This window comes from Oncorhynchus masou, unplaced genomic scaffold, assembly GCF_036934945.1.
Source record: "Oncorhynchus masou masou isolate Uvic2021 unplaced genomic scaffold, UVic_Omas_1.1 unplaced_scaffold_2169, whole genome shotgun sequence".
Lineage (NCBI taxonomy): Eukaryota > Metazoa > Chordata > Actinopteri > Salmoniformes > Salmonidae > Oncorhynchus > Oncorhynchus masou.
In genome coordinates, this window is record NW_027008646.1 from 1 (window position 1) to 17,500 (window position 17,500).

Here is a 17,500-nt window from a genome sequence, read left to right on the forward strand (position 1 = left end):
GACACCTATCTTGCCCTGACACCTATATGGCCCTAACACCTATCTGGCCCTGACACCTATCTGGCCCTGACACCTATCTGGCCCTGACACCTATCTGCCCCTAACGCCTATCTGGCCCTGACACCTATCTGGCCATAACACCTATCTGGCCCTAACACCTATCTGGGCCTGACACCTATCTGGCCATAACACCTATCTGGCCCTGACACCTATCTGCCCCTAACACCTATCTGGCCCTGACACCTATCTGGCCCTGACACCTATCTGGCCCTAACACCTATCTGGCCCTAACACCTATCTGGCCCTGACACCTATCTGGCCCTGACACCTATCTGGCCCTGACACCTATCTGGCCCTGACAACAATCTTGCCCTGACACCTATCTGGCCCTGACACCTATCTGGCCCTAACACCTATCTGGCCCTGACACCTATCTGTCCCTGACACCTATCTGGCCCTGACACCTATCTGGCCATAACACCTATCTGGCCCTGACACCTATCTGTCCCTGACACCTATCTGTCCCTGACACCTATCTGTCCCTGACACCTATCTGGCCCTGACACCTATCTGGCCATAACACCTATCTGGCCCTGACACCTATCTGGCCCTGACACCTATCTGGCCCTGACAACAATCGTGTCCTGACACCTATCTGGCCCTGACACCTATCTGGCCCTGACACCTATCTGGCCCTAACACCTATCTGGCCCTGACACCTATCTGGCCCTGACACCTATCTGGCCCTGACACCTATCTGTCCCTGACACCTATCTGGCCCTGACACCTATCTGGCCCTGACACCTATCTGGCCCTAACACCTATCTGGCCCTGACACCTATCTGGCCCTGACACCTATCTGGCCCTAACATCTATCTGTCCCTGACACCTATCTGGCCCTGACACCTATCTGGCCCTGACACCTATCTGTCCCTGACACCTATCTGGCCCTGACACCTATCTGGCCCTAACATCTATCTGTCCCTGACACCTATCTGGCCCTGACACCTATCTGGCCCTGACACCTATCTGATATACTCCTCTCTATAGAGTTATGGTAAGAGAAACTCCTACATATGTGTGATTATATTAAGATCCTACATCTGTAGGAGTCGGTGACTCTTGTCTGCTTGACTGTTTTCACCATCTGCTCTGATTTTGTTTCTGTTGTATTCTGCCTATATGTAGGACTCATCATATTCTTCAGTGTAAATCACTAGGGCTGTAGATGCTATTTGGTAGTAATAACAACATCATCTCCGTACACTGTATTTGATATTCCAGGAAATTGCCGTATGAAATCTGTTATAGGCATTCATTTTTAAACAAATGTAATAATTTGCATTAGATAAATAAAACATTATTTGCATAGACATTACGTAATGTAATATTGAACTCAAAACACAAAAGAATAAGCAAAACATTTCAGAATTCACAATAAACTTCAAATGGAGATGACTGTGTAATGAATCCTACACTCATATTTTCTCTTCTCGTAAGTACCAATACTTTATATTTGGAAAACAATTTCATAGTCCTTGTACCTCCTGCCATCTGTTGCTTAGGTTACTTGTGCAACCAATGCAAGTAAGCAGCTGTGGGTCTGGTGTCGTCCGTCTTCTGACCCAGTGTTCCGTTCAACGATTCAGATGGTGTTGTTGTAGATGTTTCTCCTCTTACGGTTTCTGACCCAGTGTTCCGTTCAACGATTCAGGCCGTGTTGTTGTAGATGTTTCTCCCCTCTTACGGTTTCTGACCCAGTGTTCCGTTCAACGATTCAGACCGTGTTGTTGTAGATGTTTCTCCTCTTACGGTTTCTGACCCAGTGTTCTGTTCAACGATTCAGACCGTGTTGTTGTAGATGTTTCTCCTCTTACGGTTTCTGACCCAGTGTTCTGTTCAACGATTCAGGCGATGTTGTTGTAGATGTTTCTCCTCTTACGGTTTCTGACCCAGTGTTCCGTTCAACGATTCAGATGGTGTTGTTGTAGATGTTTCTCCCCTCTTACGGTTTCTGACCCAGTGTTCCGTTCAACGATTCAGGCCGTGTTGTTGTAGATGTTTTTCTTCTTACGGTTTCTGACCCAGTGTTCCGTTCAACGATTCAGATGGTGTTGTTGTAGATGTTTCTCCCTCTTACGGTTTCTGACCCAGTGTTCCGTTCAACGATTCAGGCCGTGTTGTTGTAGATGTTTTTCTTCTTACGGTTTCTGACCCAGTGTTCCGTTCAACGATTCAGATGGTGTTGTTGTAGATGTTTCTCCTCTTACGGTTTCTGACCCAGTGTTCCGTTCAACGATTCAGACCGTGTTGTTGTAGATGTTTCTCCCCTCTTACGGTTTCTGACCCAGTGTTCCGTTCAACGATTCAGACCGTGTTGTTGTAGATGTTTCTCCTCTTACGGTTTCTGACCCAGTGTTCAGTTCAACGATTCAGACCGTGTTGTTGTAGATGTTTCTCCTCTTACAGTTTCTGACCCAGTGTTCCGTTCAACGATTCAGACCGTGTTGTTGTAGATGTTTCTCCTCTTACGGTTTCTGACCCAGTGTTCCGTTCAACGATTCAGACCGTGTTGTTGTAGATGTTTCTCCTCTTACGGTTTCTGACCCAGTGTTCCGTTCAACGATTCAGGCGATGTTGTTGTAGATGTTTCTCCTCTTACGGTTTCTGACCCAGTGTTCCGTTCAACGATTCAGACCGTGTTGTTGTAGATGTTTCTCCTCTTACGGTTTCTGACCCAGTGTTCCGTTCAACGATTCAGGCGATGTTGTTGTAGATGTTTCTCCTCTTACGGTTTCTGACCCAGTGTTCCGTTCAACGATTCAGGCGGTGTTGTTGTAGATGTTTCTCCTCTTACGGTTTCTGACCCAGTGTTCCGTTCAACGATTCAGGCGGTGTTGTTGTAGATGTTTCTCCTCTTACGGTTTCTGACCCAGTGTTCCGTTCAACGATTCAGGCGATGTTGTTGTAGATGTTTCTCCTCTTACGGTTTCTGACCCAGTGTTCCGTTCAACGATTCAGGCGGTGTTGTTGTAGATGTTTCTCCTCTTACGGTTTCTGACCCAGTGTTCCGTTCAACGATTCAGGCGGTGTTGTTGTAGATGTTTCTCCTCTTACGGTTTCTGACCCAGTGTTCCGTTCAACGATTCAGGCGATGTTGTTGTAGATGTTTCTCCTCTTACGGTTTCTGACCCAGTGTTCCGTTCAACGATTCAGGCGGTGTTGTTGTAGATGTTTCTCCTCTTACGGTTTCTGACCCAGTGTTCCGTTCAACGATTCAGGCGGTGTTGTTGTAGATGTTTCTCCTCTTACGGTTTCTGACCCAGTGTTCTGTTCAACGATTCAGACCGTGTTGTTGTAGATGTTTCTCCTCTTACGGTTTCTGACCCAGTGTTCCGTTCAACGATTCAGGCGGTGTTGTTGTAGATGTTTCTCCTCTTACGGTTTCTGACCCAGTGTTCAGTTCAACGATTCAGGCCGTGTTGTTGTAGATGTTTCTCCTCTTACGGTTTCTGACCCAGTGTTCAGTTCAACGATTCAGGCCGTGTTGTTGTAGATGTTTCTCCTCTTACGGTTTCTGACCCAGTGTTCAGTTCAACGATTCAGGCGGTGTTGTTGTAGATGTTCCTCCCCTCTTACGGTTTCTGACCCAGTGTTCCGTTCAACGATTCAGGCGGTGTTGTTGTAGATGTTCCTCCCCTCTTACGGTTTCTGACCCAGTGTTCCGTTCAACGATTCAGGCGGTGTTGTTGTAGATGTTTCTCCTCTTACGGTTTCTGACCCAGTGTTCCGTTCAACGATTCAGGCGGTGTTGTTGTAGATGTTTCTCCTCTTACGGTTTCTGACCCAGTGTTCCGTTCAACGATTCAGGCGGTGTTGTTGTAGATGTTTCTCCTCTTACGGTTTCTGACCCAGTGTTCCGTTCAACGATTCAGGCGGTGTTGTTGTAGATGTTTTTCCCCGCCAAGCATCAGGTCATCTTAGGACATCTTAGCCCAGAGTCTGTATACATTTAAACTGACATGTATTTGATCAGGTATTTATTTTCCTGTAAAGGCTTCAGATGTTTCCCAAATTGCACCCTATTCGTATAGGGCTCTGGTCAAAAGTAGTGCACTATGTAGGGTGCCACTTGAGATTCTACCCTTCATATGTTTATTTTATTTAACTAAGTCAGTTAAGAACAAATTATTATTTACAATGACGGCCGACCTCCAGCCAAACCCTAATCCAGACAATGCTGGGCCAAATTGTGCACCGCGCTATGGGACTCCCAATCACAGCCGGTTGTGATACAGGCTGGAATCGAACCAAGGTCTGTAGTGTCACCTCAAGCACTGAGATGCAGTGCCTCAGACCACTGCGCCACTCAGAGGCCGTTAGTATGTGTCAGTATAGGAACAACAGGGCCTCCACCTGGAGGGTGTTTACATAGTGCCGATGTTGGGACTTTTTAAATGCCTTTTTCAAAAATCAAATGTTTCTCTTTCCCTCCGGTCGGCTCTCTTTGGGTTTAAAGGAGCAGAGCAGAGTAGTAAGTTAGACGTTTGTTTTTTGTTTTTGATGAAGACACACATTGTGTTTTTGCCAGCGGGTGACAAGGTGTAATGTGAGTACCTGTGTATGTTGGCTCAGGAATCTGCTGGGGATTTTCTCTGACTTTCCTTACTTGACTTTCTAAAAGCAGAGGTTGGGGTAAAGAGGATGGGGGATGGGGGGGTTAGGAATACATTCACAGGAGAATTTCTTAGATTCTTTCACAGGGAACTCTTCTCTTGGTGTGGTCAGAACTGGGCTACACAAAATGTGTTATTTTTATCCCTTGTAATTAAATGTTTTGAGGACAACATATTTCACGTCTAGACACTGTGCTAGCAGGCTATTCCCAGAAATCCATCACAGTTTTCTCTTGAGGACATGACCTAGACAATTATTGTAATGACACGCCTTTAGCAAATGGCTCTCTATCTCTCCATCCATCTCGTGACTCGGTTGCTTGGCCGTTGGATAATGTCTCACGGCTACTTAGGGGAAGTGTTTTACCTCACGCAAGGAAAGGCATTGAGCACCTACCTACTGTAGCAAGAAAGTGTATCTAAAATTGGGCTACTTTTTTGTGGATTGGGCAGGATATTGGCTCTGATTGTGCGGGAAAGAGTCAATAGAATCTGGCAACCATAGAAATCCATATAAAACATACAGTTATTGAATTAAAGGATATATCGGGGTGGCAGGTAGCCTAGTGGTTAGAGTGTTGGGCCAGTAACCAAAAGGTTGCTGGATCAAATCCCTGAGATGACAAGGTCAAATCTGTTGTTCTGCCCCTCAACATGCAGTTAACCCACTGTTCCCTGGTAGGCAGTCATTGTCAATAAGAACTTTCTCTTAACTGACTTGCCTAGTTAAATTAAAAATATGTATCTGCATGGTCAACACTGAGTTCTACTCATACCACAGAGACCTCGGGTTCTGTTAGATTAGAAGAACTCATGAGTGATGTCTTCATCTGGTCCTACTTGGTAAAAAGCTGACAGAGCCACTACGTTGTGTTCTGTGTGTGAAATGAGCTCAGTCCCAGTTTTACAGCGTGAGCTTTTATCACCCTTTTTGCATCGGTTGGTTAGAAGCTGCAGGGCTTGTTGTAACTGTATTCAAATTCAAACAAACTCCCCAGTGATGTTGACTGGCTGAGTCAGAATTACCATCTCTGTTTGAATGGGCATTAGACTGTGATTAACTAATGTGAAGGCATTCAAATTATATCTCAGAATACATTAGCTGACATTAGTTGACAGGATTTGATTTTGTGTAAATACTTTCCACAGCTCGCAGGTTACTGACATGTTTTTGTTGAACTTTTTATTTAAATGATGAGACAGAAAGGTATTAGACCTACATACTCAGACTCTCGGGACATTTGGTCTCTCTTGTGACAGTCCTTGTGAAATACCTAATCTTTCAGAAGAAGGTCCCTCCTTGAGACTCAAGAGTGAACTTCCATTATGTTTAGAGGGCGTCTGTGAAATTCAAACTTTCTCCCCAGACAAGGGTGCTCTTCTCAGGCTATTCTGGTCTTCATTTGCACGTCAAAGGAGCTCAAACAAAACACAAGTGGTGTTTTTAACACCTCCAAGACTTAAACCAGGTTATCTGACAGCGACAGAGTGTACATCCCAAATGGCACCCTATTCCCTATTTAGTGCACTACTTTAGACCAGGGCACATAGAGCTCCCTTAGAGCTCTGGTCAAAAGTAGTGCAGTAGGTGAACACAGAGATAAGAGAGAAGAGAGACTGAAGTGATAAACGAACACAGAGATAAGAGAGAAGAGAGACTGAAGTGATAAACGAACACAGAGATAAGAGAGAAGAGAGACTGAAGTGATAAACGAACACAGAGATAAGAGAGAAGAGAGACTGAAGTGATAAACGTCTCTTGATGTAACCCACCACCTCCTCCTTATCAGGTCCTTTAAAAGGCTTTGAAAGGAACTTAAAATGGCTGAGATTCTGTGAAATAGTGATGTGTGTGCCTTAGCCAATCACAGACACAAAGCCGTGTTATATGAGGAGATATCATGTCCTCCTACGTGTGTACTGTGGTGTCGTCATGGACACCAGCCCCCTGTGCCCAATACAACCTCAACCTATGAACCAGCAGTGTTTCACTGTGATTGTGACCAGTACAACAGGTCTCTGAATGTACCGCTCTGTGTCAGTCCCACAAGCCTCCTGTCCTTGAACAACCTGTAAACCACACACTAGGTATTAAATACTCAGCATTTTTTACACACGCACAGCTTTGGATGTGACCAGTACAAAAGGTCTCTGACTCAATGTACAGTTCAGTGTCATGTGATGAAGGGGATTTAATCATGATTATAAGACCAGCTCTATTTAACAGTCAGTCTGTACTCCACTAACCTGTCTAATATACTGCACAGTCTTAACTCTACAGTGAGGGCTGTGAGCATCCATCCAGCTCACTGTTAAACCCAGGCCTTCCAGCAGCGATGCTGAGTTGGAGGTTTATGATCTGTTACAGTGGTACTTCATGTAGGGATTCAACTCTCGAATTATATTGGCACACTGTACATGATATAGGCACACTACAACCTGTCATCTACTGTAACTACAACCTGTCATCTACTGTAACTACAACCTGCCATTCAGATACTGTTGTTTCTTTAGCTAAGCAAGTCAGTTAAGAACAGATTCTTATTTACAATGGCGGCCTACCGGGGAACAGTGGGTTAACTGCCTTGTTCAGGGCCAGAATGACAGATTTTTAACTTGCCAGCTCGGTGCAGCAACCTTTCAGTTACTGGCCCAATGCTCTAACCACTAGGATCTAGGCTACCTGCCGCTCTGTTTCTATACGAAAGCAGACCAGTGTTTTCAGGAAAGCAGAAACAGACAACAACGTTTGATATAGAGATGTCCCTCCCGATATATAAAGTCTGAAGAACCACTGACTGAATGAGGAATTATTCTAAACGTTGAATTTGGGGGCATTTGATAACACTTCGTCTCCTGTCCTGTCTCCCTCGGGCAGCGCCCGCGTGTGATGAACCTGGAGCGGCCGGTGGGTGACCGGGGCCTGGATATGGAGCAGCGGACGGGGGGTGTCCGGGGCCTGGATATGGAGCAGCGGACGGGGGGTGTCCGAGGCCTGGATATGGAGCAGCGGACGGGGGGTGTCCGGGGCCTGGATATGGAGCAGCGGCCGGGGGGTGTCCGGGGCCTGGATATGGAGCAGCGGACAAATTAGATGGAGGGGGGAAGCTGGGGAAACTGACCCTGGGCTTCCAGAGGAGCTCTACGTCAGACGACGACTCAGGTTGTGCCCTTGAGGAATACGCCTGGGTACCGCCTGGACTCAGACCTGAACAGGTGAGCAGCACGGCATCATCATCATATCCTCATTTGTCTGTTGAATAGTCAACCACAAGCTTCTCCAGTAACTACGGTCGCTAACAACGACCACCTCAATGGCATCACACAAAGTCAGTAAATTAATGCATGTATATATGTGTTTGGTGCCTCTGCTAAGTCAAGACGACGGTCAACAGCATCATCACCTTCAGTCAAATTAGATGGAGATACATGACTGTAAATATAACATGATGGAGATACATGACTGGAACTATAACCTAATGGAGATACATGACTGTAACTATAACCTGTAACTATAACCTAATGGAGATACATGACTGTAACTATAACCTGTAACTATAACCTAATGGAGATACATGACTGTAACTATAACCTGTAACTATAACCTAATGGAGATACATGACTGTAAATATAACATGATGGAGATTCATGACTGTAACTATAACATGATGGAGATATATGACTGTAACTATAACATGATGGAGATACATGACTGTAACTATAACATGATGGAGATACATGTCTGTAACTATAACATGATGGAGATATATGACTGTAACTATAACATGATGGAGATACATGACTGTAACTATAACATGATGGAGATATATGACTGTAACTATAACATGATGGAGATACATGTCTGTAACTATAACATGATGGAGATATATGACTGTAACTATAACATGATGGAGATATATGACTGTAACTATAACCTGTAAATATAACATGATGGAGATACATAATGATGGACAATAGACAATACTGTGTTGTCGTCCATTGGATTGAGTTGGATGAGTCCAGAGTTTCGGCTCGAGGTGGAAACAGAACATCTGGTAGGGCTGGTGTGACACTGGGACAGGCATCTCTCTCTCTCTCTCTCGCTCTCACACACACACTCACACTCTCACACACACTCACACTCTCACACACACACACACACACTCACACACACACACACACACACACACACACACACACACACACACACACACACACACACACACACACACACACACACACACACACACACACACACACACACACACACACACACACACACACACACACACACACACACACGTCACAGGGACTTAAAGCCAAGTGACAGGGTGTTGCCATCCTCCTGAGGTGAGGCTGAGGTGCAGCGTTGAGTGTAGAACTCAAGGGGCCAGTTCACCATGCCTCTGGACCTGGAACAGTTCATGACTGTCCTCTTGGGGAGAGGTAGCGGGGAGCTGTTGGTGACAGATCACATCACAGTGACCATTGGTTGTGACCCATATCTGAAGGTCACAAAAAACAACAGGCAAACTGAATGTCCATCCACATAGATAGTCTAATACTAGACTCCTAATGTTAACTGTTGGAGATCAGGAGGAATGCTGACATAAAAAGGGCTTTATAGATCCATTTGATTTGATTTGTAAATCCCCTTGGTGGTGAGATGTAGAGTCACACTGTTTGTCAGTGTCACAAACTGTGGACATTACAGCACACAGAGAATAGCAGCAATAGGACTATTCTCCAACTCTACTGATGTCTCCTGACAGATTCTATATCTCTCTCTGCCCCCGATACTCTAACAACCCCTCACAGGCATAGAATTCCTGTGACACACACACAGAACCCCCCCCTCCACACACACACACACACACACACACACACACACACACACACACACACACACACACACACACACACACACCCTTCCACTGAGATCTGACTGAACACAGAAGTGTGGCCATCCGAGACAAATCCTCAAACAAACTGCAGCCAGACTTCAGGCTTTAATGTTTAATGTCTGGAGTCTATAAATACAGACATACTGACGTGCCATTCGCCCCTCCTGCTGAGTGCCTGTGATCTCCTGGAAATGTTCGTCTGGAGGAGCGGGGAGACAGTAGGATAGAGTCAACACTGATCTATACGATTTAAGACACATAATAATCATGGTAACGCAGGTCGTCATGTCAATGTTTTTCAGTGTTTTCCAACAATGACATTTATGTTTCAGGGTGAGTCAGTCTAGGGCTATACATCCCATGGTTTAGAGTTCTGTTTCAGAGTGAGTCAGTCTAGGGCTATACATCCCATGGTTTAGAGTTCTGTTTCAAGAGTGAGTCAGTCTAGGGCTAGGCTATACATCCCATGGTTTAGAGTTCTGTTTCAGAGTGAGTCAGTCTAGGGCTATACATCCCATGGTTTAGAGTTCTGTTTCAGAGTGAGTCAGTCTAGGGCTAGGCTATACATCCCATGGTTTAGAGTTCTGTTTCAGAGTGAGTCAGTCTAGGGCTATACATCCCATGGTTTAGAGTTCTGTTTCAGAGTGAGTCAGTCTAGGGCTATACATCCCATGGTTTAGAGTTCTGTTTCAGAGTGAGTCAGTCTAGGGCTAGGCTATACATCCCATGGTTTAGAGTTCTGTTTCAAGAGTGAGTCAGTCTAGGGCTAGGCTATACATCCCATGGTTTATAGTTCTGTTTCAGAGTGAGTCAGTCTAGGGCTAGACTATACATCCCATGGTTTAGAGTTCTGTTTCAGAGTAAGTCAGTCTAGGGCTATACATCCCATGGTTTAGAGTTCTGTTTCAGAGTGAGTCAGTCTAGGGCTATACATCCCATGGTTTAGAGTTCTGTTTCAGAGTAAGTCAGTCTAGGGCTATACATCCCATGGTTTAGAGTTCTGTTTCAGAGTGAGTCAGTCTAGGGCTATACATCCCATGGTTTAGAGTTCTGTTTCAGAGTGAGTCAGTCTAGGGCTATACATCCCATGGGTTAGAGTTCTGTTTCAGAGTGAGTCAGTCTAGGGCTAGGCTATACATCCCATGGTTTAGAGTTCTGTTTCAAGAGTGAGTCAGTCTAGGGCTAGACTATACATCCCATGGTTTAGAGTTCTGTTTCAGAGTAAGTCAGTCTAGGGCTATACATCCCATGGTTTAGAGTTCTGTTTCAGAGTAAGTCAGTCTAGGGCTATACATCCCATGGTTTAGAGTTCTGTTTCAGAGTGAGTCAGTCTAGGGCTAGGCTATACATCCCATGGTTTAGAGTTCTGTTTCAGAGTGAGTCAGTCTAGGGCTATACATCCCATGGTTTAGAGTTCTGTTTCAGAGTGAGTCAGTCTAGGGCTAGACTATACATCCCATGGTTTAGAGTTCTGTTTCAGAGTGAGTCAGTCTAGGGCTATACATCCCATGGTTTAGAGTTCTGTTTCAGAGTGAGTCAGTCTAGGGCTAGACTATACATCCCATGGGTTAGAGTTCTGTTTCAGAGTGAGTCAGTCTAGGGCTATACATCCCATGGTTTAGAGTTCTGTTTCAGAGTAAGTCAGTCTAGGGCTATACATCCCATGGTTTAGAGTTCTGTTTCAGAGTGAGTCAGTCTAGGGCTAGGCTATACATCCCAGGGTTTAGAGTTCTGTTTCAGAGTGAGTCAGTCTAGGGCTATACATCCCAGGGTTTAGAGTTCTGTTTCAGAGTGAGTCAGTCTAGGGCTAGGCTATACATCCCATGGTTTAGAGTTCTGTTTCAGAGTGAGTCAGTCTAGGGCTATACATCCCAGGGTTTAGAGTTCTGTTTCAGAGTGAGTCAGTCTAGGGATATACATCCCAGGGTTTAGAGTTCTGTTTCAGAGTGAGTCAGTCTAGGGCTAGGCTATACATCCCATGGTTTAGAGTTCTGTTTCAGAGTGAGTCAGTCTAGGGCTAGGCTATACATCCCAGGGTTTAGAGTTCTGTTTCAGAGTGAGTCAGTCTAGGGATATACATCCCAGGGTTTAGAGTTCTGTTTCAGAGTGAGTCAGTCTAGGGCTAGGCTATACATCCCAGGGTTTAGAGTTCTGTTTCAGAGTGAGTCAGTCTAGGGATATACATCCCATGGTTTAGAGTTCTGTTTCAGAGTGAGTCAGTCTAGGGCTAGGCTATACATCCCAGGGTTTAGAGTTCTGTTTCAGAGTGAGTCAGTCTAGGGATATACATCCCATGGTTTAGAGTTCTGTTTCAGAGTGAGTCAGTCTAGGGCTAGGCTATACATCCCATGGTTTAGAGTTCTGTTTCAGAGTGAGTCAGTCTAGGGCTAGACTATACATCCCATGGTTTAGAGTTCTGTTTCAGAGTGAGTCAGTCTAGGGCTAGGCTATACATCCCATGGTTTAGAGTTCTGTTTCAGAGTGAGTCAGTCTAGGGCTAGGCTATACATCCCATGGTTTAGAGTTCTGTTTCAGAGTGAGTCAGTCTAGGGCTAGGCTATACATCCCATGGTTTAGAGTTCTGTTTCAGAGTGAGTCAGTCTAGGGCTAGGCTATACATCCCATGGTTTAGAGTTCTGTTTCAGAGTGAGTCAGTCTAGGGCTAGGCTATACATCCCATGGTTTAGAGTTCTGTTTCAGAGTGAGTCAGTCTAGGGCTATACATCCCATGGTTTAGAGTTCTGTTTCAGAGTGAGTCAGTCTAGGGCTATACATCCCATGGTTTAGAGTTCTGTTTCAGAGTGAGTCAGTCTAGGGCTAGGCTATACATCCCATGGTTTAGAGTTCTGTTTCAGAGTGAGTCAGTCTAGGGCTATACATCCCATGGTTTAGAGTTCTGTTTCAGAGTGAGTCAGTCTAGGGCTATACATCCCATGGTTTAGAGTTCTGTTTCAGAGTGAGTCAGTCTAGGGCTATACATCCCATGGTTTAGAGTTCTGTTTCAGAGTGAGTCAGTCTAGGGCTAGGCTATACATCCCATGGTTTAGAGTTCTGTTTCAGAGTGAGTCAGTCTAGGGCTATACATCCCATGGTTTAGAGTTCTGTTTCAGAGTGAGTCAGTCTAGGGCTAGGCTATACATCCCATGGTTTAGAGTTCTGTTTCAGAGTGAGTCAGTCTAGGGCTATACATCCCATGGTGTAGAGTTCTGTTTCAGAGTGAGTCAGTCTAGGGCTATACATCTCATGGTTTAGAGTTCTGTTTCAGAGTGAGTCAGTCTAGGGCTATACATCCCATGGTTTAGAGTTCTGTTTCAGAGTGAGTCAGTCTAGGGCTAGGCTATACATCCCATGGTTTAGAGTTCTGTTTCAGAGTGAGTCAGTCTAGGGCTATACATCTCATGGTTTAGAGATCTGTTTCAGAGTGAGTCAGTCTAGGGCTAGGCTATACATCCCATGGTTTAGAGTTCTGTTTCAGAGTGAGTCAGTCTAGGGCTAGGCTATACATCCCATGGTTTAGAGTTCTGTTTCAGAGTGAGTCAGTCTAGGGCTAGGCTATACATCCCATGGTTTAGAGTTCTGTTTCAGAGTGAGTCAGTCTAGGGCTAGGCTATACATCCCATGGTTTAGAGTTCTGTTTCAGAGTGAGTCAGTCTAGGGCTAGGTTATACATCCCATGGTTTAGAGATCTGTTTCAGAGTGAGTCAGTCTAGGGCTAGGCTATACATCCCATGGTTTAGAGTTCTGTTTCAGCGTGAGTCAGTCTAGGGCTAGGCTATACATCCCATGGTTTAGAGTTCTGTTTCAGCGTGAGTCAGTCTAGGGCTAGGCTATACATCCCATGGTTTAGAGTTCTGTTTCAGAGTGAGTCAGTCTAGGGCTAGGCTATACATCCCATGGTTTAGAGTTCTGTTTCAGAGTGAGTCAGTCTAGGGCTAGGCTATACATCCCATGGTTTAGAGTTCTGTTTCAGAGTGAGTCAGTCTAGGGCTAGGCTATACATCCCAGGGTTTAGAGTTCTGTTTCAGAGTGAGTCAGTCTAGGGCTATACATCCCATGGTTTAGAGTTCTGTTTCAGAGTGAGTCAGTCTAGGGCTATACATCCCATGGTTTAGAGTTCTGTTTCAGAGTGAGTCAGTCTAGGGCTAGGCTATACATCTCATGGTTTAGGGGCTCATAGTACTACCGTCCTATTACCTCTTGTTTTTGCTGGAATGTTGTTGAAATATATTTGTCTCAGTTGCTTCCCTCTATTTTCTCTGTTAAAACCAGTCGACTATTAAATCAAATCAAATTGTATTTATCACATACACATGGTTAGCAGATGTTAATGCGATTGTAGCGAAATGCTTGTGCCTCTAGTTCCGACAATGCAGTAATAACCAACAAGTAATCTAACCAAACAATTGCATAACAACTACCTTATACACACAAGTGTAAAGGGATGAAGATAATGATATATGAATGAGTGATGGTACAGAGCGGCATAGGCAAGATGCAGTAGATGGTATCGAGTACAGTATATACATATGAGATGAGTAATGTAGGGTATGTAAACATTATATTAAGTGGCATTGTTTAAAGTGGCTAGTGATACATTTTTACATCAATTTCCATTATTAAAGTGGCTGGAGTTGAGTCAGTATGTTGGCAGCAGCCACTCAATGTTAGTAGTGGCTGTTTAACAGTCTGATGGCCTTGAGATAGAAGCTGTTTTTCAGTCTCTTGGACCCTGCTTTGATGCACCTGTACTGACCTCGCCTTCTGGATGATAGCGGGGTGAACAGGCAGTGGCTCGGGGGGTTGTTGTCCTTGATGATCTTTATGGCCTTCCTGTGACATCGGGTGGTGTAGGTGTCCTGGAGGGCAGGTAGTTTGCCCCCAGTGATGCGTTGTGCAGACCTCACTACCCTCTGGAGAGCCTTACGGTTGTGGGCAGAGCAGTTGCCGTACCAGGCGGTGATACAGCCCGACAGGATGCTCTCGATTATGCATCTGTAAAAGTTTGTGAGTGCTTTTGGTGACAAGCCACATTTCTTCAGCCTCCTGAGGTTGAAGAGGCGCTGCTGAGCCTTCTTCACAATGCTGTCTGTGTGGGTGGACCAATTCAGTTTGTCCGTGATGTGTACGCAGAGGAACTTGAAACTTACTACCCTCTCCACTACTGTCCCGACGATGTGGATAGGGGGGTGTTCCCTCTGCTGTTTCCTGAAGTCCACAATCATCTCCTTTGTTTTGTTTTGTTGACGTTGAGTGTGAGTTTATTTTCCTGACACCACACTCCGAGGGCCCTCACCTCCTCCCAGATGTTGTTACCTACCCTCACCACCTGGGGGCGCCCTGTCAGGAAGTCCAGGACCCAGTTGCACAGGGCGGGGTCGAGACCCAGGGTCTCGAGCTTGATGACGAGTTTGGAGGGTACTATGGTGTTAAATGCTGAGCTGTAGTCGATGAACAGCATTCTCACGTAGGTATTCCCCTTGTCCAGATGGGTTAGGGCAGTGTGCAGTGTGGTTGAGATTGCGTCTTCTGTGGACCTATTGGGGCAGTAAGCAAATTGGAGTGGGTCTAGGGTGTCCGGTAGGGTGGAGGTGATATGTTCCTTGACTAGTCTCTCAAAGAACTTCATGATGACGGAAGTGAGTGCTACGGGCGGTTGTCGTTTAGCTTTTTTGGGAACAGGAACAATGGTGGACCTCTTGAAGCATGTCTTGATGCAGACTGGGATAAGGATTGATTGAATATGTCCGTAAATACACCAGCCAGCTGGTCTGCACATGCTCTGAGGACGCAGCTGGGGATGCCGTCTGGGCCTGCAGCCTTGCGAGGGTTAACATGTTTAAATGTTTTACTCACTTCGGCTGCAGCGAAGGAGAGTCCGCAGGTTCTGGTAGCGGGCCGTGTCAGTGGCACTGTATTGTCCTCAAAGCGAGCAAAGAAGTTATTTAGTCTGTCTGGAAGCAAGACATCCTGGTCCGCGACGGGGCTGGTTTTCTTTTGTAATCCGTGATTGACTGTAGACCCTGCCACATACCTCTTGTGTCTGAGCCGTTGAATTGCAACTCTACTTTGTCTCTATACTGACGCTTGGCTTGTTTGATTGCCTTGTGGAGGGAATAGCTACACTGTTTGTATTCAGTCATGTTTCCGGTCACCTTGCCCTGGTTAAAAGCAGTGGTTCGCGCTTTCAGTTTTGCGCGAATGCTGCCATAAATCCACAGTTTCTGGTTTGGGAATGTTTTAATAGCTGTTGTGGGTACGACATCGCAAATGCACTTTCTAATGAACTCGCTCACCGAATCAGCGTATTCGTCAATGTTGTTGTTGAACGCAATGCGGAACATATATCCCAATCCACGTGATCGAAGCAGTCTTGAAGCGTGGAATCAGATTGGTCGGACCAGCATTGAACAGACCTGAGCGCGGGAGCTTCCTGTTTTAGTTTCTGTCTATAGGCTGGAAGCAACAAAATAGAGTCGTGGTCAGCTTTTCTGGAAGGAGGGCGGGGGAGGGCCTTATATGCGTAGTGGAAGTTAGAATAACAATGATCCAGGGTTTTACCAGCCCTGGTTGCACAATCGATATGCTGATAGAATTTAGGGAGTCTTGTTCTCAGATTAGCCGTCAGTTCCAGGTTGAACCTTTTTGAGTTCCATGTAGAAGAGGGTTCTACATGGAACTCAAAAGGGTTCTTCAAAGGATCATCCTACGGGAACAGCCGAAGAAACCAAGGTGCTGTGTAGAACCTAAAAAGGTTCTAAGAGTGTACAAGCTATTATAAATACATGTTCACATCCTGTTTCAGTTAGTGCAGTAACATGCAACCTCAGCAGATCGTTACTGTGGCCTGTTAGCCTGTGGGGCTAGAGTGGTTGGGTGTTTTATGCCTCCTTCCTAGTGATGCTGACTGTGTGGCTGTAGCATCATTAACACTGGCTGCTTTCTTTACAGTTCAGCTCCGACTGCAAACAGGGCTGGCCTCTGACTCCAGGCTATGTGGCACTTTCCCAAAGCTCTCTTTCCCAAAAGCTCTTGTCTCTCTTTTCTCTCTCTCTCTCTCTCTCTCTCTCTTCCTTCTATCTCTCCCCCACCCTCTCATTAACCATGAGCACACATGGAAGTAATGAAGGTCTGAAATCAACAGGAGGCCTCCCAAGCCAAATACCTTGTTTTTGTAACCTTACCCCCGCCCCCCCACCACCAGTCCCCCTTGTTTCCCAGCCCTTCACTCTCTACACCTCTAGAATGTATGGAGGCAAAACAGGGTCTTCATATTCATAGATAGTCATGAACTCATGGTGGAGAGATGGAAACATTCATCAAGAAAAGGTAGTTGGTTGGTGGGATAACTATTGTAAAAATGGTCAATCAGTCAACGGAAGCACCAGTCTTGTATGAACTGTGACCTGAGTGATTTTCCACTGACTGACTGTGACTGACTGACTGACCCTGGCCTTTGTTGGCATATCATGGTGGATCTGGCCCGAACAAAGCTCTTTAAGCAGCTGTGATTGTGCTCTTGTCCTGGAGCCCAGTGGGGTATTTATGATGCAGGGCAGTACAGATCCTGGAGGTATGCCTGGTCTTTTAGGGTGAGCATCACCCTCCAACTGAACTACTAAACCATTAAGACCAACCAGGAACATATGTGATTGAAGGTGCAGTATGACAGAACTAAGACTGTTCTAACCATTCCCTCCGTCCCTCCGTCCCCCGTCCCCCGTCCCTCCGTCCCCAGGTACAGCAGTATTTCTCCTGTCTTCCGGAGGACAAGGTCCCCTACGTCAACAGTCCTGGAGAGAAACACAGGATCAGACAGCTGCTCTACCAGCTGCCTCCTCATGACAATGAGGTAAGAACTGAACCCAGGACAGAGAGTTAATCTACTGGGTTTGCTCTACCAGCTGCCCCCTCATGACAATG

The 17,500-nt window shown here is 45.7% G+C and overlaps 1 protein-coding gene across 1 annotated transcript in view; it reads left to right on the plus strand.

Annotated features, from left to right (window-relative positions):
* Positions 1-7,554: 7,554 nt before the first annotated feature.
* Positions 7,555-17,500, plus strand: part of LOC135533029 (prickle-like protein 1) — a gene marked incomplete at its 5' end in the record, with an annotated part of 21,514 nt that continues 11,568 nt past the window's right edge. Inside the window, 3 exon segments of the mRNA XM_064960426.1 lie at positions 7,555-7,696; positions 7,759-7,892; positions 17,316-17,429. Of these exon segments, the coding sequence (XP_064816498.1) occupies positions 7,555-7,696; positions 7,759-7,892; positions 17,316-17,429 (390 nt within the window).